Source organism: Mobula birostris, chromosome 15 (assembly GCF_030028105.1).
Source record: "Mobula birostris isolate sMobBir1 chromosome 15, sMobBir1.hap1, whole genome shotgun sequence".
Classification (NCBI taxonomy): domain Eukaryota; kingdom Metazoa; phylum Chordata; class Chondrichthyes; order Myliobatiformes; family Myliobatidae; genus Mobula; species Mobula birostris.
This window is the reverse complement of record NC_092384.1, coordinates 20,073,152-20,098,158: the sequence shown is the minus strand read 5'-3', so window position 1 is coordinate 20,098,158 and position 25,007 is coordinate 20,073,152. Positions and strand designations below refer to the sequence as shown.

Sequence of the window (25,007 nt, the reverse complement as noted above, 5' to 3'; positions counted from 1 at the left end):
AATCTCAGTGGTCTGTCGCAGCTTGTTATACTGACATCATAGTCCCTCCTCATCCAGGCATCTCTTAAAGTGACACTCTCAGTAAATGAAACCCATGGGCACATAACACTGTGCACAGGCCCTACCCCATACCAGATGGTGATGCAACCAGTTAGAATGCTTTCCACAGTACATCTGTAGAAATTGATACTTCTTTTGTGACATACTAACTCTCCTCAGACTCCTAATGTACTATAGCCATTGTCATGCCTTATATGTAAATACATCAATATGTTGGGCCTAGGATAGATCTTCAGAGATGTTGATACCCAGGAACTTGAAAGTGCTCACATTTTTTACTTCTGATCCCTCGATGATGACTGGTGTCATCTTACCCTTCCTAAAATTCACAATAAATTATTTGGTCTTACTAACACTGAGTACAAGGTTATTTCTCCCATAGCCTTTCCTTGTGGTTCTTGGTCTGGTTGGGAGGACGTAAAATCTGAAACAATGCTGGAGCCATGTGAATCTAGATCCCAGCCTAATTTGAGATGGTCCACCACAGGCAGAGGTGCAAAGTTGGCCAGAGATTTTGAGCAAAGTTACTCCAAAGTTAAAAATATCTAAAAATAGTAATAATTGTGAAAAATAACCGTTGCCACGTTCTTCAACACTGTACCTTGCTGAAAGGACTCTTGGTTTATTTCTCTGTAGGATGAAAATAATAGCACACTATTAAATCAACAAGTGTTTGGAATTATTGTGGGAAATACAAGCATTCAGAACTTAACAGAAGGTGTGACTATTAAGGTTAATCATGGTAACACAGTGAAGGTAAGAATTTTGTCAGTAATTCAGAAAAAAGTTTGAGAATAATGACATGTCTTTAATTCAATTAATGTTTTTCCTTATATTACCCAGACACTCATTACAACAACTCACTTGGTTTAGTATTTCTGAGTTGTTTAACTCAAAGCTGTCAGCTTAGTCCAAGCACTAACCATCCCGGATAATATTAAATAAAAAATGTTGAGTCATCCTATCTAAACAATGCGTAACAGTCTATTGATAAAATACCAACTAAAAAGTTTAATTCCCATTCATTTGAGCTGTTAAATTTACTTCCATCCATGCACATTACTGTTGATGCACTAAAGCTAACTTACTTACATTGATATAAATTAGGGTGCAGTTTGAGGCTCCAATTCTAAAACTTCAGTGCAGTAAAGAACAATACAGCAGCACTGGACAAGTCATCTAATTCCTCTCCATGTTTACATTGGGTGTAATAGGGATCATAAGGGTACGTCATGGAAACAAGCCTTTTGTCCCGAGTCTGCACCAACCATCAACCACCATATTCCACATTCATCATATTTTTTATCCTCCCCACATTCTTATCAACTCCTCCCAGATTGTACAAAACAACTACAGACAAAGGCTATTAACATTGGAAAATTAACCTGCCAACCAGCACATCTCTGGGATGTGATGGGAAACCAGAGCATCTAGTGGAATCCCACATGGTTGTAGATGGAACCTGCAAACTCCACACAGAGAGTACCTGGGGCCAGATTCAAACCCAGGTATCTGGAGCTGTGGGGCAGCAGCTCTACTGTGCCACCCCTGATAGAACTCCAACTCTGAGATTCACCATCAATATTTTGAGAGCATCTCTCAATTTCTTGAGATTTTTCTGAATTTGTTTTCTGTCTTTTAACATCAGAAAGTGGCATTATTGCTGATGTTTACACGACACTAAAAAGAGTGCAGCAGATAAGTGGGACTTTGTACAACGAAGATACACAGCTCATTTGTACGATCTTATCAATCAGTAGTTTAGTTCTGTTGTAGCACTAGGATTCTTTTGTACAGAACCCTGGTGCCCACAATGGTACAATATTTTGAACAGTCATTGCAACAGGTTTCTGGTAACACACAAACTAACTAAACAAATCTATATATTTCAGAATGGATCACATCGATGTGTATTCTTGTTTGAAAATGAAAACAGTAAGCTGAAAACCAGTTCAAATATTTCAGTCAGTGTTGAAAACCACACTTACAGTGTAATCTTTAGATCTTGAATTAATGTTACAGAAAACATCTCCTGGAATTCCACGGGCTGTAAGACAACAGTTGAAGCTAATCAAACCATTTGTGTGTGTGACCACCTGACCTTCTTTGCTGTGCTGCTGGTAGGTTTTACATTTTTTTTCACCCAGAGATAAGGGATAACAGTATGCCTGTCATCTGTAGAAGGCATCTCAATCTGTCCTTTAATCTATCATAACATTTTTGATTCATACAGCACAGAACAGGCCATTCCATTCAGCCCACCATCTCTACACTGACCACTAAGCAGTCATTTACACCAATCCTACAATAATTTCATTATATTCTCCCCGTGTCCCCCTCAGCTCCCCCGTTTCTATCCACTCACCTACACATTGGGGTAATATACAGTGGCCAACTAACCTACCAACTAACGCAGGACTTTGACACATGGGAGGAAACCAGGGGAACCAGTGGAGATCTGTGTGGCCTCAGGGAGAACATGTAAACTGCACACAGACAGTACCCAAGGTCAGGATCAAACCTGGGTCGCTGGAACTACAAGACAGCGAATCAGCTAGCTGCGCCACTGAGCTGCCCACTTCCCTCATTTCAAAACTTCATTTTCTTCAGTCAGTCCTGTTTGTCCTTCAAAGTCCTCAAGGTCAGCTGCTTCACCAAGTCACGCTGTGAAAATATACTGGCCTGAGTGAGTCTCTCCACACAGTACACAAACATCCAATCTCCCACCCCTGATCAGAATAAAGTCATACTGGTACTGAGGATTGATTCCATTTTAGGTGAAATCCCACTAAGTTTGACAAGGTAACCTCCCAGTTGTAGCCTTCATATGCTTCATAATAACTGTAATATTGAAGCAGGTTCATGGGTTTGGTGAGTGAGACAGAAAACACTGGCTGCAAATAGGTATATTAATCATTTATTTACAAACAGTAGAAAATTTGACCAAACATTTGTTCCTCCAAGTTACACAAACTACAGAATTAAATATTCACCAAACAGACACTTAGTTAAGAGTGCGTGTAGAGCATGCCTTCCCAATGGTTTTGTGCAGCATGCATTAGACAAATGGGAGAGAAAGCAAGCCTCTGCATGTGCTTTTTTATATCCAGGATATTTGAAACTCGACACTGGGTAACCAACCAATGGGAAGAGCAGCTGCAGTTTCTAAACTAACCAATCCTGTTAATCTGCTTCAACGTTACATATACACACCCCCAAAACAGTCTGCTGAGTACCCAGCTACGGAGACGTGCTGATGGGCAGCAACACCAAGCTCAGTTTGCTGAGTTTTGAGGGATGGGAGAGAATCCACTGCAACTGTTCTCCGCTACATTTTATATTTCCTCCAGCTCTGAGGGTTCTTAGATTTAAAATGCGACTGATATTCAGCGATAAAACATTAACATATTTTTTGAAAAGGTAATTAAAACACAAAAGTAAAAGAAAATCATTTTACATGCATTTTAGGTATTGTTAATGTTCAACTAACTTTATTTATGATAATTTAAATCAGCTCTATGAATAAACGTTTCAGAGTGAGAACAAGTTTAATTTTTGCTCAACAATCACTATTATCTCCCGAAGGACTTACGCCTGGACAGCAACACTTTGGATGAAAAAGATGTGATATCATTAACATACATCACAATGATTGGCTGTGCAATCTCTGCTGTCTTCTCAGCCCTCACAGTATTCCTTTACTGTGTGATGAGGTGAGTGACCCCATCCAGTGAGTTCTGTGGGAGGATCACTGATCAGACTGCACCCTGTCGTAACCTCAGTCCAGACAGCACCTTGTGTGTTTCACGCAACACACATCAAAGTTGCTGGTGAACGCAGCAGGCCAGGCAGCATCTCTAGGAAGAGGTGCAGTCGATGTTTCAGGCCGAGACCCTTCGTCAGGACTAACTGAAGGAAGAGTGAGTAAGAGATTTGAAAGTTGGAGGGGCAGGGGGAGATCCAAAATGATAGGAGAAGACAGGAGGGGGAAGGATGGAGCCAAGAGCTGGACAGGTGATTGGTAAAGGGGATATGAGAGGATCATGGGACAGGAGGTCCGGGAAGAAAGACAAGGTGGGGGGGAACCCAGAGGATGGGCAAGGGGTATATTCAGAGGGACAGAGGGAGAAAAAGGAGAGTGAGAGAAAGAATGTGTGTATAAAAATAGTAACAGATGGGGTATGAGGGGGAGGTGGGGCATTAGCGGAAGTTAGAGAAGTCGATATTCATGCCATCAGGTTGGAGGCTACCCAGACGGAATATAAGGTGTTGTTCCTCCAACCTGAGTGTGGCTTCATCTTTACAGTAGAGGAGGCCGTGGATAGACATGTCAGAATGGGAATGGGATGTGGAATTAAAATGTGTGGCCACTGGGAGATCCTGCTTTCTCTGGCGGACAGAGTGTAGGTGTTCAGCAAAGCGGTCTCCCAGTCTGTGTCGGGTCTCGCCAATATATAAAAGGCCACATCGGGAGCACCGGAAGCAGTATATCACCCCAGCCGACTCACAGGTGAAATGTTGCCTCACCTGGAAGGACTGTTTGGGGCCCTGAATGGTGGTAAGGGAGGAAGTGTAAGGGCATGCGTAGCACTTGTTCCACTTACACGGCTAAGTGCCAGGAGGGAGATCAGTGGGGAGGGATGGGGGGAACGAATGGACAAGGGAGTCGTGTAGGGAGCAATCCCTGCGGAAAGCAGAGAGAGGCGGGGAGGGAAAGATGTGATTAGTGGTGGGATCCCGTTGGAGGTGGCGGAAGTTATGGAGGATAATATGTTGGACCCGGAGGCTGGTGGGGTGGTAGATGAGGACCAGGGGAACCCTATTCCTAGTGGGGTGGCGGGAGGATGGAGTGAGAGCAGACGTACGTGAAATGGGGGAGATGCGTTTAAGAGCAGAGTTGATAGTGGAGGAAGGGAAGCCCCTTTCTTTAAAAAAGGAGGACATCTCCCTCGTTCTAGAATGAAAAGCCTCATCCTGAGAGCAGATGCAGCGGAGATGGAGGAATTGTGAGAAGGGGATGGCGTTTTTGCAAGAGACAGGGTGAGAAGAGGAATAGTCCAGACAGCTGTGAGAGTCAGTAGGCTTATGGTAGACATTAGTGGATAATCTGTCTCCAGAGACAGAGACAGAAAGATCTAGAAAGGGGAGGGAGGTGTTGGAAATGGACCAGGTAAACTTGAGGGCAGGGTGAAAGTTGGAGGCAAAGTTAATAAAGTCAACGAGTTCTGCATGCGTGCAGGAAGCAGAGCCAATGCAGTCGTCAATGTAGCGAAGGAAAAGTGGGGGACAGATACCAGAATAAGCACGGAACATACATTGTTCCACAAAGCCAACAAAAAGGCAGGCATAGCTAGGACCCATACAGGTGCCCATAGCTACACCTTTAGTTTGGAGGAAGTGGGAGGAGCCAAAGGAGAAATTATTAAGAGTAAGAACTAATTCCGCTAGACAGAGTGGTGGTAGAAGGGAACTGATTAGGTCTGGAATCCAAAAAGAAGCGTAGAGCTTTGAGACCTTCCTGATGGGGGATGGAAGTATATAGGGACTGGACATCCATAGTGAAAATAAGGCGGTGGGGGCCGGGGAACTTAAAATCATCGAAAAGTTTAAGAGCGTGAGAAGTGTCACGAACATAGGTAGGAAGGGATTGAACAAGGGGGGATAAAACCGTGTCGAGGTATGCAGAAACGAGTTCGCTGGGGCAGGAGCAAGCTGAGACAATAGGCCGGCCAGGACAGGCAGATTTGTGGATCTTGGGTAGGAGGTAGAAACGGGAAGTGCGGGGTGTGGGAACTATAAGGTTGGTAGCAGTGGATGGGAAATCCCCTGAGCGGATAAAGTCAGTGATGGTGTGGGAGACAATGGCCTGGTGCTCCTTAGTGGGGTCACGATCGAGGGGTAAATAATAGGAGGTGTGTTTCACAGATCAGTCTTTTCTGTGAACCTTCTAATTATCTCTGCATGAAGTAGTAAAGAAACAGACACTGATTATTCATCACACATACCATCACCAACTATCTCTGTACAAATTACCTAACAACGATACTGACACTAACTACAGATTCCCCAGCACCGACACTACTTTACAAACCAGTTAAACTGATTCCTTTACAACACAGGGCGGTTAACAGTGGTGCCGTCAATGTTAAAAGGTGAACAACCATTACTTACTGGATGCACGACATTAGTTGAGGTCATTCACACCAGAATGAGAAGCTGGGTGGAAAGGCAACAGAAATTCTGTTGTTGTTGGTCCATCTCATTGTCCGATTCACCATGCCAGGAAAACTAATAGCAACCCGACTCAGGGTGCCAACATTGCTGGTACCTGATGATTAACTCCCTGTGTGCCATCGGCTGTAACCCAGCTGTGCCCCCCCTTTCCTGGGTCACTGTTAAACCAAAGGGGTGATCGATTCCCTTACCACCTAGCTCCTGATTCCAGTGTGGATCCACAAAGCACAACAAAAGCCTCGGTGACAGCTGCAGACTTGCTTATGAATGTTCCAGTGTGTGAAATGCTGTGGAGGAAGTCTGCAGCCCAGTGGCTCTTGGTCACTGCACTCTACAGAATGGTACTTAGCCTCTCAATCATTCTTAAACATCTGAGGAACAGGATCACCAGAGAGAGACAGAAGTGGAAGAGGAGAGGAGGCAGGGGGAGGAGCTGAAGAAGGGAAGGGTGGCAGGAAAAGGACATTCAGAGTCAGTGCTGAGAGATGTTTTCTGCCTGGAATTCAGACTGTCCCTTGTGTAAACACAGTTCTGAATCCTGGTTCTCCATTCCACCACCGTTCCCACAGTAACTTCCCTCTTGTTCTGACAGTCACCAAGCCCTTTGAAAATGACTAAAACAGTTGTGTGAAGCTGAATTGTCTGTTTCCATGTGATATTATCTCTGTAGGTTCAGAAAGGTTCTTGAAGTATGACTGTAGTTCACAATGTTGGTATCTGGTTGTCTTTGTTTTAGGAAGAATAAAGGTGATCACACCACCCAGATCCACATTAACCTCTGCATTGCTTACTTTCTACTGAATACGAGTTTCCTGACTAATGAGTGGATTAGGAAGCTGATGGCTGATGGTCTCTGTAAGACAATCGCTGTGTTCCTTCACTATTCATTGCTGTGCACTTTAACATGGATGGCAATTGAAGGATTTCATCTCTACTTGATGCTGATCAAAGTGTTCAACATCTATGTCAAATACTACATACAAAAACTAGTTTTGCTTGGTTGGGGTGAGTATTGGGTCATTTATTTTGCTTCCTCTTGACACATTCTGCTTTACATGTGGAACATGAGTTGGTCTAATAGCATATTTTTCCAAATAGTACAGGATGTTCAGATGCCTGATGTTCATAGTTATAGAATCATAGAGCACTACAACACATAAATAGACTCTTCAGCCAATTTAGTCTGTGCTGTTACTTTGCCTAGTCCCATTGACATGCATCTCCCATCCATGTACTAATCCAATCTTTTCTTAAAAATTGGAATCCTATCCATATCCACCACTTCAAATGGCAGTTTGTACTACACCCACACCATCCTCTGAGTCAAGAAGTTCTTCCTCAGCTTCCTGTTACATATTTCACCTTTCACCTCTAGTTTTAGTCTCACACAACCTCAGTGGAAGAAGCCTGCTTGCATTTACCTTATCCATACCCCTCACTGCCATGACATTTTCCCTGACCAGTTTTGTCACTTCTTCCCCTCTATCCTGTCTGAAATGACAAAATCCCAGTCCTTTCCCTCCTGCAACCAAGTCTCACTAATGGCTACAATATCATATCTCCATGTGCTGATCCCTCCTCTAAGCTCATCTACCTTAATGACAATACTCCCTGAATTGAAATAGATGAATCTCAAGAAAACTGTATTGAAATAGATGCAACTTAGAACATTTGTCAATTGAGCATTGGTATTCCTAAACACAACATCGTCACAAGACCTATATTATCTCCCATTTCCAGAGCAGGCATCAGTTATGAAATTGCAAACCTTAGGTACCTTCATATCATAGAAGGTGGTACTTGCTATTGAGTTGCTCCAAACATTAAAGTTGTTCATTTACTTGTTCTGCATTTTGCTTCCTATCATTACTTGTAATGAAGCAACATTCAAAGAAAAGGCTCATTGACATTATTGCTTTGTTACCTTCAGAACACATCCAAACACTTGCCTTAGGCTGTGTGTCTCACTGCTTCCCACAGATTTTTTTATCCTCCCTCCTAAGGTTCTGAGATTGATTTCCTTGAGATTTTATTTCATTCCAATGCTTAACATGTCAAAATATTCCTGCAGCATTTCAATGTACTCCTATATTCATGGTTCCGATATATACTATGAGTTTCAGACACTCTCTGTCCTTTTTTTTAATGAAGTTTTATTATTTGTTTTAAAAGACCATAAGATATTGGAGCAGAATTAGGATACTTAACCTATCGATTCTGCTCCACCATTTCATTATGGCTGATCTATTTTCCCTTTCAGCCACAATCTCCTGCCTTTCCCCCATATCCCTTCATGTCCCAACTAATCAAGAAACTATTAACCATTGTCTTAAATATACCCAATGACTTGGCCTCCACAGCTACCTGTGGTAACAAATGATTCACCACTCTCTGGCTAAAGAAATCCTCCCCATTTCGGATCTAAATGGACATCCATCTATTCTGACGCTGCGTCCACTGGTCTTAGACTCCTCAACCATAGGAAACATCCTCTCCACATCCACTCTTTTGCAGCCTTTCAACATTCAATAGGTTTCAATAAGATACCCCCCATCATTCTTCTTAATTCCAGTGAATACAGGCCTGGAGCTATCTTCATATGGTCCCTTCTACAATTGCAATTATAGTTTCTGATTTTTGTATTCTACTAGTTGTATTAATTCTTCTCTCTCTCTATCACTACCCGTCTATCTCTATCCATCTCCCTTAGAGAAATAATTCTGTTAATTCCTTTCTCTCTCATGATCTCTATCTACCTGTTTTGTCCCTCTCTCTCCATCCAACAGTTTTTCCCCTACCTTGTACCGTGCTAATTATAACTTTTCCCAATTTACCCTCTCCACAAAAACATTGCTGTCCATTATTACAGAGATAAAAGTGCAGAAGATTTTCGATCCCTCTGCCTGCTTTCCAGCTGTAAAGCTCCTAACCTAGGAATTTCACGAACAGTGCAAAATCAGGCACTGTTAGCACACACTTTATTGATGACTCTGTCTCCAGGTACTTGAAATTCAGTAAACCTACAAGTTATTGTTGCAATATTTGTCCAGAACTTCTGGGCAAATTTAACTCATTTCTTTGAGGTTGTGATCTGCATCACACAACTACCCACTATTTAAAAGTAACTGGGACCGAATTGTGAATCTTACTGGGGAATCTGCAAGAATAATTCAATTGCAAAGTTTGTTGCCCTATCAACAAAACATTTAAAGTATAATTTCAAGAGGTTATAATTCTTCATCTCACATCTGCTATCACTGAACACAAATTGAATGCAGCAATTGAAAAAGAGTTTATCTCTAATGGCAAACCTCCAATCGATAAAGCAATTACAGCTTAGCTTTCTCAACAGCATACATAGTGAATTATATGTGACGACAACAGGATGAATACGTGTCATTTTCTTCTATTGACAGGTATCCCTGCTGTGGTGGTGTCTTTGTGCATTGCAGTGGACAAGAACAATTATGGACAGATTCAAATCAAAACGCAGGACAATAACAGCTCTTTTTCCATGTACGTCTTGTTAACCATGCCAAAAGCAATAATGTTGATATTTAGCTCCATTGCTCAGTCTGTGAATAGAATTTCAGCTGAGTTAGATGTGTAGAGAGCCAAACAGGCAAGGGTGCTCTGAGGTTCTGAGTCAGCTGACATTGGGCAGTCCATAGTGACCATTTTAACACCCTGATAATTAGAAGGAAATCTGTCATTAAAGAGGATCAGATTAACTACGTTGTACCCAAAAATCAAACATCCCTCGGGCACTCTTTGTTGTGAAGACAAATTGGAAGGTGACCAGAGGCCAGTAAAGCATCAACATCATTTTGATAGGGTGAAAGGTGAAATGTTTAAGGGGAACACAAGGGGAAGTTTCTTCACTCAGAGGGTGGAGGAAGGGTGGAACGAGCTGCCAGCAGGAGTGATGGATGCACATTCGATTTCAACATTTAAGAGAAATTTGCATATGAACATGAGTGGGAGTTACATGGATGAGAGGGGCATGGAGGGCTGTTGTCTGGGTGCAGGTCTGTGAGACTAGACAGATGAATAATTTAGCATAGACTAGAAACAGAAAACATACAGCACAATACAGGCCCTACAAAGCTGTGCCGAACATGTCCTTACCTTAGAACTACCTAGTCTTTACCCATAGCCCTCTATTTTTCTAAGCTCCATCCAGGAGTCTCTTAAAAGACCCTATCGTTTCTGCCTCCACCACCACCGCCAGCAACCTATTCCACGCACTCAGCACTCTCTGCGTAAAAAAACTTACCCCTGACATCTCCTCTGAACCAACTTCCAAACACCTTAAAACCTCTCGTGCTAGCCATTTCAGCCCTGGGGAAAAGCCTCTGACTATCCACACAATCAATGCCTCTCATTATCTTGTACACCTCTATCAGGTCACCTCTCATTCTCCGACACTCGAAGGAGAAAAGGTCAAGTTCACTCAACTTATTCTTATAAGGCATGCTCCCCAATCCAGGCAACATCCATGTAAATCTCCTCTGCACCCTTTCTATGGTTTCCACGTCCTTCCTGTAGTGAGGCGACCAGAATTGAACATAGTACTCCAAGTGGGGTCTGACCAGGGTCCTTAACCTCTCGGCTCTTAAACTCAATCCCACGATTGATGAAGGCCAATGCGCCATATGCCTTCTTAACTACAGAATCAACCTGCGTAACGGCTTTGAGTGTCCTTTGGACTCAGACCCCAAGGTCCCTCTGATCCCCCACGCTGCCAAGGGTCTTACCATTAATGCTATATTCTGCCATCATATTTGACCTAACAAAATGAACCACCTCACACTTATCTGGGTTGAATTCCATCTGCCACTTCTCAGCCCCGTTTTGCATCCTATCAATGTCCCGTTGTAACCTCTGACAGCCCTCCCACACTATCCACAACACCCCCAACCTTTATGTCATCAGCAAATTTACTAACCCATCCCTCCACTTCCTCATCCAGGTCATTTATAAAAATCACGAAGAATAAGGATCCCAGAACAGATCCCTGAGGCACACCACTGGTCACTGGCTTCCATGCAGAATGTGACCCATCTGCAACCACACTTTGCCTTCTGTGGGCAAGCCAGTTCTGGATCCACAAAGCAATGTCCCCTTGGATCCCATGCCTCCTTACTTTCTCAATAAGCCTTCCATAGGGTGCCTTATCAAATGCCTTGCTAAAATCCATATACACTACATCTACAGCTCTACCTTCATTAATGTGTTTAGTCACATCCTCAAAAAATTCAATCAGGCTCATAAGGTACCACCCGCCTTTGACAAAGCCATGCTGACTATTCCTAATCATATTATGCCTCTCCAAATGTTCATAAATCCCGCCTCTCAGGATCTTCTCCATCAACCTAGCAACCACTGAAGTAAGACTCACTGGCCTATAATTTCCTGGGCTATCCCTACTCCCTTTCTCAAATAAGGGAACAACATCCACAACCTCCAATCCTCCGGAACCTCTCCTGTCCTCATTGATGATGCAAAGATCATTGCCAGAGGCTCAGCAATCTCCTCCCTTGCTTCCCAGAGTAGTCCGGTCCCAGTGACTTATCCAACTTGATGCTTTCCAAAAGCTCCAGCACATCCTCTTCCTTAATATCTACATTCTCAAGTTTTTCAGTCCACTGCAAGTCATCCCTACAATCGCCAAGATCCTTTTCCATAGTGAATACTAAAGCAAAGTATTCATTAAGTATCTCCACTATTTCCTCTGGTTCCATACACACTTTTCCACTGTTACACTTGATTGGTCCTATTCTCTCACGTCTTATCCTCTTGCTCTTCACATACTTGTAGAATGCCTTGGGATTTTCTTTAATACTGTCTGCCAATGCCTTCTCATGGTCCCTTCTGGCTCTCCTAATTTCATTCTTAAGCTCTTTCCTGCTTATAATCTTCTAGATTCTTTATCAGTACCTAATTTTTTGAACCTTTTGTAAGCTCTTCTTTTCTTCTTGACTAGACTTACAACAGCCGTTGTACACCATGGATCTCATACCCTACCATCCTTTCCATGCCTCATTGGAACATACTTACTTAGAGCCCCACGCAAATATCCCCTGAACATTTGTCACATTTCTTCCATACGTTTCCCTGAGAACATCTGTTTCCAATTTATGCTTCCAAATTCCTGCCTGATAGCCTGGTATTTCCCCTTACTCCAATTAAACGTTTTCCTTACTTGTCTGTTCCTATTCCTCTCCAATGATATGGTAAAGGAGGTAGAATTGTGATCACTATCTCCAAAATGCTCTCCCACTGAGAGACCTGACACCTGACCCCTGACCAGGTTCATTTCCCAATACCAGAACAAGTACAGCCTCTCCTCTTGTAGGCTTATCTACATATTGTGTCAAGAAACCTTCCTGAGCACACCTAACAAATTCTACCCCATTTAAAACCCTCACTCTTGGGAGATGCCAATCAATATTTGGGAAATTAAAATCTCCCACCACAACAACCCTTGTTATTATTACTTCTTTCCAGAATCTGTCTCCCTATCTGCTCCTCAATGTCCCTGTTACTATTGGGTGATCTATAAAAAACACTCAGTAGAGTTATTGACCCCTTCCTATTCCTAACTTCCACCTACAGGGACTCAGTAGACAACCCCTCCGTGACTTCCTCCTTTTCTGCAGCCGTGATACCATCTCTGATCAACAGTGCTACGCCCCCATCTCTTTTGCCTCCCTCCCTATCCTTTATGAAGCATCTAAAACCTGGCACTTGAAGTAGCTCTTCCTGCCCCTGCACCATCCAAGTCTCTGTAATGGCCACAACTTCATAGCTCCAAGTGCCGATTCATGCTCTAAGCTCATCCGCTTTATTCATAATACTCCTCGCATTAAAATAGACACATCTTAAACCATCGGTTTGAGTGCGTCCCTTCTCTATCACCTGCCTATCCTCCCTTTCACACTGTCTCCAAGCTTTCTCTGTTTGTGAGCCAACCTCCCTTTCCTCTGTCACTTCAGTTTAGTTCCCACCCCCCAGCAATTCCAGTTTAAACTCTCCCCAATAGCCGTAGCAAACCTCCCCACCAGAATATTGGTCCCTCTCGGATTCTAGTGCAACCCATCCTTTTTGAACAGGTCACACCTGCCCCAAAAGAGGTCCCAATGCTCCAGAAGTCTGAATCCCTGCCCCCGCTGCAATCTCTCAGCCACGCATTTATCCTCCACCTCATTCTATTCCTATACTCACTGTCATGTGGCACAGGCAGTAATCCCGAGATTACTACCTTTGAGGTCCTGTTTCACAACTTCCTTCCTAACTCTCTGTTTTTGGGACCTCCTCCCTTTTCCTACCTATGTTGTTGGTACCAAAATGTACTATGACCTCTGGCAGTTCTCCTTCCCACTTCAAGATATCGTGGATGCGATCAGAAACGTCCCGGACTCTGGCACCTGGGAGGCAAACTACCATCCACGTTTGTTTCCTGCATCCACAGAATCACCTGTCTGACTCCCTAACTATAGAGTCCCCTATCACTGCTGCCATCCTCTTCCTTTCCCTACCCTTCTGAGCCACAGGGCCAGACTCTGTTGCTTCCCCCAGGTAGGCTGTTCCCTCCAATGGTACTCAAGCAGGAATACTTATGGCTAAGGGGGACAGTCACTGGGGTACTCTCTAGTACCTGCTTCTATCATCTCCTCACTCTCCCTGACCAGACGAAGGTCATCGAGCTGCATTTCCGGTTCCCTAACGTGGTTTCTAAGGAGCTGCAGCTCGACACACCAGGTGCAGATGTGGCCGTCCGGGAGGCTGGGAGTCTCCAGGACCTCCCACATCTGACACCGAGCACAGAAAACTGGCCTCACACATGTACTTTCTGTCTTTATTTTAAACAGATAACCTACCTAGCCTCGACTCTTTATCGCCGAAGCCCCGTTGAGCCAAAGCCTTCCTACACTGTCTCCCACAACTCTGATGCCCACTCTGTAAATCTGTCTTCCTTTTAAACTCTTCCCGCTGTTCCCACTGGCCAACCTCCACGCGCTTGCACAGTCATGCCCCTTTCAAACTGCTGAAAAATAACTAGATAGACCAAAGGGCCTGTTTCTGTGCTGTAGTGTTCTATGACTCTATCCTACAGAGTTTAGTGGAGAGAACGGTACGGGGCAGGGTAGCTGATGACAATGATACAATCAAAGAACTGTATAGAACAGGAAGAGATTATTCTTTAGTAACAGCATTAGATTGAGAAACTTTGCATAATTTCTGCTATTTTCTTTCCATGGACAAGGGAGATGAATGGTTACAGTGATTTGCATGTGACATGTTATATGAGAAGTTTAATGCACTTCAATTAAGTAATTTTCTTCCATCTCCCATCCCCCTTCACAAATGCTGGATTGAAATATAAGGAAAGGATTAAATTAAAGCCTAACCTGTTCAACATTTATTTTTGGACTAGATATCACTTTGCAGTGATTGGTCAGGGCATTGAGTGAAGAAAAATGGGAAGTCATGTTAAAACTGCATAAAACCTTGGTTAGACCACATTTGGAGAATGGTGGGTTGCTCTGGTTGCTTCCTTACAGAAATGATGTGGCGACTTTGGAAGAGGTGCAAGGAAATTCACCAAGATGTGTCATGGGTGATAGAGTATTAGATATAAGAAGAGGTTGGGGAAACTTGGATTATTTTCTCTAGAGCATCAAAGGCTGAGGGGCAACCTGATGGAACTAAATAAAATTATGAGTGTACAGATAGGGTAGATAACCAGTCTTTTTCCCAGGTGGAACTGTCTAACATTAGGGAGTATAGATTTAAGTTGTGAAGGGAAAATTTAAAGGATATTTACGAGGCAAGATTTTAGACACAGGGAGTAGAAGGTGCCTGGAACATACTGCCATGGGAGGTGATGGATGTAGATAAGATGGTAAGATTTTGGAGGCATTTAGACAGGCACATGATCAGGCGAGGAGTGGAGGGATATGTTCCACATAAATGAGATGGGATTAATCTAATTTGACATTGGGGCTGGCACAAGCATTGTGGAACAAAGGGTCTGTTTCTGTGCTGGTCTGTGTTCTGTGTTCAGAGAGCTATGGGTGTTAAAACATTAGTCCAGAGTGTTGGAGCTGGTTAGGCAGTGGATCAGAACACTGGATGCAATGGGAAATGATTTCCAAACAAAATCTGCAAATTGAATACTTCATGGTTTATATATTTTCACAGGTGCTGGATAACAAATGATAAAGTGCATTATGTTACAAACTGTGGCTTTCTCGGCACAATATGGCTTTGGAACCTGACAATGCTAATCACCGTCTGTGTCAAGTTAGCTCAGATGAGAAAAGGAATCAATTCTGTGTCAAGATCTGTGTGGAAGGATCTGTGGATGGTCCTTGGTCTCAGTTTTTTGCTGAGTATCACATGGGCTTTGACATTCATTTCATATGGACCAGTGTACGTCATTCAAGCGTACCTGTCTTGCATCTTAAACTCCCTGCAAGGTTAGTGAGAGATTTACCAGGTATATTGTGACAATTATAAATTAATGGCCATACAATGGTAACAAATCTTGAAATGGTTGTGCGATTTTATTTTCAATCATTGATTTTAATAATGAGAGGAATTAACTGAAAACTTTTTTGTTATATTAAGGGACATCCAGAAGGTGTATTTGATATGTCTCATATTTTATCAGATCTAAATGACTGTGTACACTGGACCAAATGCAGGCAGATGGGACTAGCTCGCTGGGGCAACACAGTCAGCATGGATGAGTTAGGCCAAAAGGCCTGTTTCCATGCTTTATGACTCTGTGTAAAACTAACTTATTCAATTGTTACTATAAATATTCTGCCAGATTTTAACATCTTGATGTAATTTTCTTCTTGACTCTTTGCAGGGTTTTTTATATTTTTGTGGTACTATACCATAAAACAGCCACCCAAAGAGCAAACTACAAATTATACATCAGCTAAATAAAGAAGAGATGGAAGTGATGCTGTATTTATCTGTCCTGTATCATGATTTTCTGCAGAAGGCCTTGCTACTTACAATTTTTGATTAATGCAATTTTTGTCCAAAAAATCTACATCAAAACCTTCTCGACATCTCTGATTAACCCCAAAGGTTTATCCAGTCCGATTAACTAATGATATACCTTTTATTATTGGGTAGCACAAAGATGGGAACATCTGCAGGTGCGGAAATCCAAGCAATACTCACAGAATGCTGAAGGAAGTCAGCAGGTCTGGCAGCATCTATGTAAAAGAGTACATAGTCGACGTTTCCAGCCGAGACCCTTCAACCAGACTTTATAATTGCAATTTGCAATTGAAGAAATGGTCGAGCTAAGTTATTTAGGTATCCAATTAATGAGTTACAACAGTACAATCGAAGTCAATAAGATTTAGTGAGTCCACAGACATCAGTAGATGTTTGAAGAATCAAATTACTCAATATGTTTGAAAGGTACAGATGTTTTGGAAGTGACCAAATTGTAATTAATACTTAATTCGACTTCAGAATCAGAATTAGGTTTATTATCATCACCGGCATGTGTCATGAAATTTGTTAACTTAGCAGCAGCAGCTCAATGCAATACATAATATAGAAGAAGACTAGAAAATATAACTGCAATTTACAATTTTACACCAATTGGCAAAAGTAAGGGTTACAATGATTAATTTGTTACATGTCTATTGTCAAAATTACCACCCTCTGTAATTCCCGAATTTTGCCCTCCTTATCGATATCCACCCAATAGGTTGGATTCCTTGTCCTTCACAAGCAAGCTGCCGCCTTTGTGGTTTGAGCTTACCAGCCATCTCTTTGAACCCACCACCCTGAACAAAGTGGAATAACAACCTACAGAGTTCTGGGGAATTAAAGTGACATTATGCTACAGCATAGCAGTTGCCCTATTTCACAATGATATATCCTCTGACATACTTGAGCAACATTACAAGATTTTAAAACAATTTTAAAATATAGATATTTATACCAGTGTCAATTCTAGCCTGTTGTAATGATAATGTTTAGTCATAATAACAATTCTACATGCAAACTTGCTGTAATATTAAGGTTGTTTTTACATTATATGCTTATCTGAGAAACCAACGTATATTGGGCAACATAACTCGTTTTTGGCGATTAACGTTTATGTTACGATCTTATGCAGTTTCATGCTCTTTTGGCATCTTGGAGAAACTGAACAGAACAATGTGATACAAGTTAATTGACAGTAAAGCCTATTAACCGAGTTTAACACACACCCTGGAGAGTGGCTGCAAGGGTAACTCAGTTTGACCTAGTAGGGAAGGGAAAAGATCAGGCGGTGTATCGTGGCAATAAGAAACTGGACCCTCCCTCAGTTCTGCCTCGATGTCAGACCTGACCATTCCTCAGGGCTGCACGGATTCTAGTTAAGATTTTACCACTGTGCCTCCCCAAAGAAGCCCTGCAGCTCCCTCAGTCACCCTGGGATCTCCAGCTCTACTACCCCACCCCAAAGAGACTTCCTCACTCCTGTCCCTGTCACCCTGTGACTTCCTCACAACCGCCATGATGTTGCCTGTAGTAACAGTTGCCGGAGAGCGCTGGTTTCAAGTGCCTGATAACTGAGTGGGGGGGGGGGTGGCGTGGTTTCTACCCCAAACATTATGCTTTGAAAATACACGTTGTATGAAGCATGTACAGTGAATGCAATCGGGATGTCATTATCTACATCCATAGTACCAGCAGTATAACACATCCCCACACAATTGGTCAACACCAGTCATGTTCCCCGTTGGATGAGGTGTTCTCTCAGTGTCCAGGGCTCTGAGCTGAGTGCAGAACCACATTAGAAGCTGATGTGGATGGAAAGGGAAATGGGGGCTCCAGTAGCCCTTCCTAGTCAATATGAAGGATCCCACCGCACTCTCTAACAGAAGAGCATGTAAGAGCCATGTATCTCTTCTTTTTCTTCTTCTTCTTGTTTTATGGCAGTTGGCACCCAGCTCCGGAGTGTGCAATAGGCTTACATTCCAAATCCCTTCACCCAATCACACACACGCATACTCTAACCTACACTTTATCCTCCCATCTTTGGCCATTCTAGTACCCTACTCCTGCTTATTCATCATATCCTATAAAAAAAAACCTGCACCCCTTAAGAAAGCTAAGAATACCCTGACCTGTGCTCTCTCACCCATCAGAGTAGCCCTTCTAATGTGAATTCCTGCACCCCCAATTCCCTTAGATTAATTCTCATCATCTCTCTCTGTATCCCATACTTCCTGCAACTCAGAACTACATGTTCTACTGACTCCTCTTCCTGACATTCCTCACACAGTCCTGTCTGGTGTTTCCCTAACATTTTCAATGTTTCGTTTAATGCATAGTGCCCCAGACTTAACCTAGTCCACACAGTTTCCCCTCTTCTGTATCTACTACCTACCCTAGTACCTGCAACACTCTTTTGTATTTGATATAAATGCCTCCCTTTCCCCTCCATGTCCCATCTTTCTTGCCACATTTGGTTGATTTTTTTTCCCCAGATTACACACTTAACCTCTGCTTTACTGATACTAATGTGCATTTCTATATTTTCTTTCTTTAACGCCCTCTTTGCCAACTCATCCACCCTCTCATTCCCCTTCACCCCTACATGTACTGGAACCCATAGAAATTTTACCTGATCTCCCTGATTTGCAATTCTTGTGACTGATTGAAGGACTTCATAAAGCACACATCTTGCCGACTACCTGAGTGAAAAGACCTTAAACTTGCTAGAACTGAGGATGAATCAGAGCATAGCAATGCTTTGACTTGTCTGGCTTTCCAGACAAGTCAAAAACCTGCACCCCTTAATGCAACCAACACTGCCAGCATCTCCACTGTAAACATCCCTAACTTATTAGGTGTTCTTCTGCTGATTCCAGTTTCTTTTGCTGGTATAGCCACCCCAAACCCTGTCACTCCTGTTTCACATTCCTTTGCACCATCCATATAAATCTGAGTATAATCACTATACTGTACTTTTCCATCACATGACAGTTAAACGCACTTACCAAATCAGTTTTATATTTTACTTTCCTTTTTACCTCTAACAAATGCCAGTCTATGTCAGGCCATACAAGTTTCCATGGAGCTACAACTGGATAAACTACTGAAGGACTTATCCTTAGATCTTTAGCTCTACATTCTTTAGCAATATCATTCCCTACCCGACTAAAGTTATCCCTCTGAAACCTCCCACTTTCCCAGCACTCCTGCAACACTCCTTTTGCAGGGTGAGAATCATTGTGCCCCTGCAAATTAGCCCAGTATTTTGCCATCAGTTGCATCCTTCTTAGTTCCAAAGGTATTATTCCCACTTCTACCTGTAGGGCTGATACTGGTGATGTTTTAAAAGCCCCACTGCACACTCTCAAAGCCTGAGCCTGAATCACATCCAGTTTCCTTATAAGAGACCTAGCTGCTGATCCATATGCTATATTTCCATAGTCCAACACAGATCTTACTAAAGCCATTCTCTTCAATGCTGAACAACTTGCTCCCCATTCCCTACCAGTCACATCTCATCACATTTATTACTTTTTTACATTTCTCTTCAACTTTCCTGATATGGTCTGCCCATGTTAATCATGAATCAAATATAACTCCCAGTAATTTAAATGATCCAACCCTTTCTAATTCAATCCTATACATCCTTAATTTCTTCCCTACCTCAATTCTTTTCCTGGTGAAAAATACAGTTTGAGCTTTTTCTACTGAAAATCTGCATCCCAAATCATAAGCCCACTCCACCACTTCATCAATTGATTCTTGTAGTTTCCTGATTATATGCTCCATGTTTCTGCATCTTTTCCACAAGGCCCCATCATCCGCAAACAGTGACCTACCTATATCCACTGGTACCTTTGTGAAGACATCATTGATCATAATGATGAAAAGTAACGGGCTAATCACACTACCTTGAGGTGTGCCGTTTCCCACTATGTATTGTCTTGATAATTCTAATCCAATTCGAACTTGAATTTTTCTACCTGATGCACCATCAATAACTCCAAAAGACTGGAAGTAGAGTAAATACTGAAAGGCTTTTATTAGCAGTAAAATGTGACCTCCAGTATGCCGAGTGTCTGCCCCTGGACTGAGAGGAGGAGCCAAGGCCCAATCGCCTTTATTCAGGGGTCTGTGGGAGGAGCCACAGGGGCAGCAGCAGAGGGGCCTGTCCAGACAGGTAACCCAGTTACAACATATATACATGGTTTACCACACTACCAAACAAAAAAATCTTCAATCCAATTAAAAACTCTCCCACCAACTCTCATCTTGTGCAGTTTAATTAACAATCCTTCCTTCCACATCATATCATAGGTTTTTTCTATGTCAAAAAACACTGCAACTACTGACTGTTTATTTGCCTGGGCCTTTCTTATTTCAGTCTCTAACCTTATTACTGTGTTCATAGAATTCTTTCCCTTCCTAAAACCACTCTGATACTCCTCTTCTCAAGCTCATACGATAACCTTTCTGTTATCATCCTTTCCATTATCTTGCATATATTTGATGTTAATGCTATTGGTCTGTAGCTAGTGGGTTTTACATAGAAACATAGAAAATAGGTGCAGGAGTAGGCCATTCGGCCCTTCGAGCCTGCACCGCCATTCATTATGATCATGGCTGATCATCCAACTCAGAACCCCGCCCCAGCCTTCCCTCCATACCCCCTGATCCCCGTAGCCACAAGGGCCATATCTAACTCCCTCTTAAATATAGCCAATGAACTGGCCTCAACTGTTTCCTGTGGCAGAGAATTCCACAGATTCACCACTCCCTGTGTGAAGAAGTTTTTCCTAATCTCGGTCCTAAAAGGCTTCCCCTTTATCCTCAAACTGTGACCCCTCGTTCTGGACTTCCCCAACATCGGGAACAATCTTCCTGCATCTAACCTGTCCAATCCCTTTAGGATTTTATACGTTTCAATCAGATCCCCCCTCAATCTTCTAAATTCCAACGGGTACAAGCCCAGTTCATCCAGTCTTTCTTCATATGAAAGTCCTGCCATCCCAGGAATCAATCTGGTGAACCTTCTTTGAACTCCCTCTATGGCAAGGATGTCTTTCCTCAGATTAGGGGACCAAAACTGCACACAATACTCCAGGTGTGGTCTCACCAAGGCCTTGTACAACTGCAGTAGTACCTCCCTGCTCCTGTACTCGAATTCTCTCGCTATAAATGCCAGCATACCATTCGCCTTTTTCACCGCCTGCTGTACCTGCATGCCCACTTTCAATGACTGGTGTATAATGACACCCAGGTCTCGTTGCACCTCCCCTTTTCCTAATCGGCCACCATTCAGATAATAATCTGTTTTCCTATTTTTGCCACCAAAGTGGATAACTTCACATTTATCCACATTAAATTGCATCTGCCATGAATTTGCGCACTCACCCAACCTATCCAAGTCACCCTGCATCCTCTTAGCATCCTCCTCACAGCTAACACTGCCACCCAGCTTCGTGTCATCCGCAAACTTGGAGATGCTGCATTTAATTCCCTCATCCAAGTCATTAATATATATTGTAAACAACTGGGGTCCCAGCACTGAGCCTTGCGGTACCCCACTAGTCACCGCCTGCCATTCTGAAAAGGTCCCGTTTATTCCCACTCTTTGCTTCCTGTCTGCTAACCAATTCTCCATCCACATCAATACCTTACCCCCAATACCGTGTGCTTTAAGTTTGCACACTAATCTCCTGTGTGGGACCTTGTCAAAAGCCTTTTGAAAATCCAAATATACCACATCCACTGGTTCTCCCCTATCCACTCTACTAGTTACATCCTCAAAAAATTCTATGAGATTCGTCAGACATGATTTTCCTTTCACAAATCCATGCTGACTTTGTCCGATGATTTCACCGCTTTCCAAATGTGCTGTTATCACATCTTTGATAACTGACTCCAGCAGTTTCCCCACCACCGATGTTAGGCTAACCGGTCTATAATTCCCCGGTTTCTCTCTCCCTCCTTTTTTAAAAAGTGGGGTTACATTAGCCACCCTCCAATCCTCAGGAACTAGTCCAGAATCTAATGAGTTTTGAAAAATTATCACTAATGCATCCACTATTTCTTGGGCTACTTCCTTAAGCACCCTGGGATGCAGACCATCTGGCCCTGGGGATTTATCTGCCTTCAATCCCTTCAATTTACCTAACACCACTTCCCTACTAACATGTATTTCGCTCAGTTCCTCCATGTCACTGGACCCTCTGTCCCCTACTATTTCTGGAAGATTATTTATGTCCTCCTTAGTGAAGACAGAACCAAAGTAATTATTCAATTGGTCTGCCATGTCCTTGCTCCCCATAATCAACTCACCTGTTTCTGTCTGTAGGGGACCTACATTTGTCTTTACCAGTCTTTTCCTTTTTACATATCTATAAAAGCTTTTACAGTCAGTTTTTATGTTCCCTGCCAGTTTTCTCTCATAATCTTTTTTCCCCTTCCTAATTAAGCCCCTTGTCCTCCTCTGTTGAACTCTGAAATTCTCCCAGTCCTCAGGTGAGCCACTTTTTCTGGCTAATTTGTATGCTTCTTCTTTGGAATTGATACTATCCCTAATTTCTCTTGTCAGCCACGGGTGCACTACCTTCCTTGATTTATTCTTTTGCCAAACTGGGATGAACAATTGTTGTAGTTCATCCATGCAACCTTTAAATGCTTGCCATTGCATATCCACCGTCAATCCTTTAAGTGTCATTTGCCAGTCTATCTTAGCTAATTCACATCTCATACCTTCAAAGTTACCCCTCTTCAAGTTCAGAACCTTTGTTTCTGAATTAACTATGTCACTCTCCATCTTAATGAAGAATTCCACCATATTATGGTCACTCTTACCCAAGGGGCCTCTCACGACAAGATTGCTAATTAACCCTTCCTCATTGCTCAAAACCCAGTCCAGAATAGCCTGCTCTCTAGTTGGTTCCTCGACATGTTGGTTCAAAAAACCATCCCACATACATTTCAAGAAATCCTCTTCCTCAGCAGCTTTACCAATTTGGTTCACCCAATCTACATGTAGATTGAAGTCACCCATTATAACTGCTGTTCCTTTATTGCACACATTTCTAATTTCCTGTTTAATACCTCACTACTACTGTTAGGTGGCCTGTACACAACTCCCACCAGCGTCTTCTGCCCCTTAGTGTTACGCAGCTCTACCCATATCGATTCCACATCTTCCCGGCTTATGTCCTTCCTTTCTATTGCGTTAATCTCTTCTTTAACCAGCAACGCCACCCCACCTCCCCTTCCTTCATGTCTATCCCTCCTGAATATTGAATATCCCTGAACGTTGAGCTCCCATCCTTGGTCACCCTGGAGCCATGTCTCTGTGATCCCAAGTATATCATAATCATTAATAACAATCTGTACTTTCAATTCATCCACGTTATTACGAATGCTCCTTGCATTGACACACAAAGCCTTCAGGCGCTCTTTTACAACTCTCTTAGCCCTTATACAATTATGTTGAAAAGTGGCCCTTTTTAATACTTGCCCTGGATTTGTCGGCCTGCCACTTCTACTTTTCTCCTTAGTACTTGTTGCTTCTACCCTCACTTTACACCCCTCTGTCTCTCTGCACTGGTTCCCATCCCCCTGTTGTGAACTAACCTCCTCTCGCCTAGCCTCTTTAATTTGATTCCCACCCCCCAACCATTCTAGTTTAAAGTCACCTCAGTAGCCCTCGCTAATCTCCCTGCCAGGATATTGGTCCCCCTAGGATTCAAGTGTAACCCGTCCTTTTTGTACAGGTCACGCCTGCGCCAAAAGAGGTCCCAATGATCCAAAAACTTGAATCCCTGCCCCCTGCTCCAATCCCTCAGCCATGCATTTATCCTCCACCTCATCGCATTCCTACTCTCACTGTCACGTGGCACAGGCAGTAATCCCGAGATTACTACCTTTGCGGTCCTTTTTCTCAACTCCCTTCCTAGCTCCCTATATTCTCCTTTCAGGATCTCATCCCTTTTCCTACCTATGTCATTGGTACCTATATGTACCACGACCTCTGGCTCCTCACCCTCCCACTTCAGGATATCTTGAACATGATCAGAAATATCCCGGACCCTGGCACCAGGGAGGCAAACTACCATCCGGGTCTCTGGACTGCGTCCACAGTTTTGATGGATCCTTGCCAGGTTTCCTTATTGGAATTACTGCTGCTTCTTTCCATGCACTTGTAATCTTCCCTCCTCCCACACTCTGTTATAAAATGCAGCAACTTCAAGAGCGCTCCTTCTCCTAGATTTTTTGGCATCACAGAGTGTATCAGATCTTTCCCTGGGGAGGCTGGTCTCGATTTCTTTATTGCTCTCACCATTTCTGCCAACGTAAATGGATCATCAATTATATCATCAGTTTCTTCCCTCCTGTTGAACACACCTGGGTGTTGGCTCATTGTGCTTTCCCTTCTCCTTCTCCCTTCTTCAGACAAATTTTCTGAACTGTGTATCTGTACAAATGATTGGCCATGATCTCAGCTTTTTCCCTACTGGAGACTGCTGTTTCCTCCTCAGATATCATTACTGGATATTCCCATTCCCTTCTATATCCCCCCATCCTCTTAATCATTCCCCATACCTCTCCCACAGGTGTTGTTCTTCCTATTTTTTTTGGAAAAACTCCTCCAACTTGCCCTTTTAGCTTGACGTATAGGTCTTCTCACCACTGCCTGTGCC

The 25,007-nt window shown here is 42.9% G+C and overlaps 1 protein-coding gene across 4 annotated transcripts in view; it reads left to right on the top strand.

Moving 5' to 3' along the window:
* LOC140210449 (adhesion G-protein coupled receptor G1-like) overlaps positions 1 to 21,856 on the top strand; it is a 75,834-nt gene extending 53,978 nt beyond the window's left edge. For all 4 annotated transcript variants that reach the window (XM_072279416.1, XM_072279414.1, XM_072279415.1 and 1 more), the window contains 8 exons: positions 697 to 816; positions 1,953 to 1,995; positions 2,083 to 2,180; positions 3,646 to 3,773; positions 7,031 to 7,299; positions 9,711 to 9,810; positions 15,502 to 15,779; positions 16,178 to 21,856. In XM_072279416.1, the coding sequence (XP_072135517.1) occupies positions 697 to 816; positions 1,953 to 1,995; positions 2,083 to 2,180; positions 3,646 to 3,773; positions 7,031 to 7,299; positions 9,711 to 9,810; positions 15,502 to 15,779; positions 16,178 to 16,257 (1,116 nt within the window). In that variant the 3' untranslated portion in view covers positions 16,258 to 21,856. The remainder of the gene's footprint in view (positions 1 to 696; positions 817 to 1,952; positions 1,996 to 2,082; positions 2,181 to 3,645; positions 3,774 to 7,030; positions 7,300 to 9,710; positions 9,811 to 15,501; positions 15,780 to 16,177) is intronic.
* The last annotated feature ends 3,151 nt before the right edge of the window (positions 21,857 to 25,007 follow it).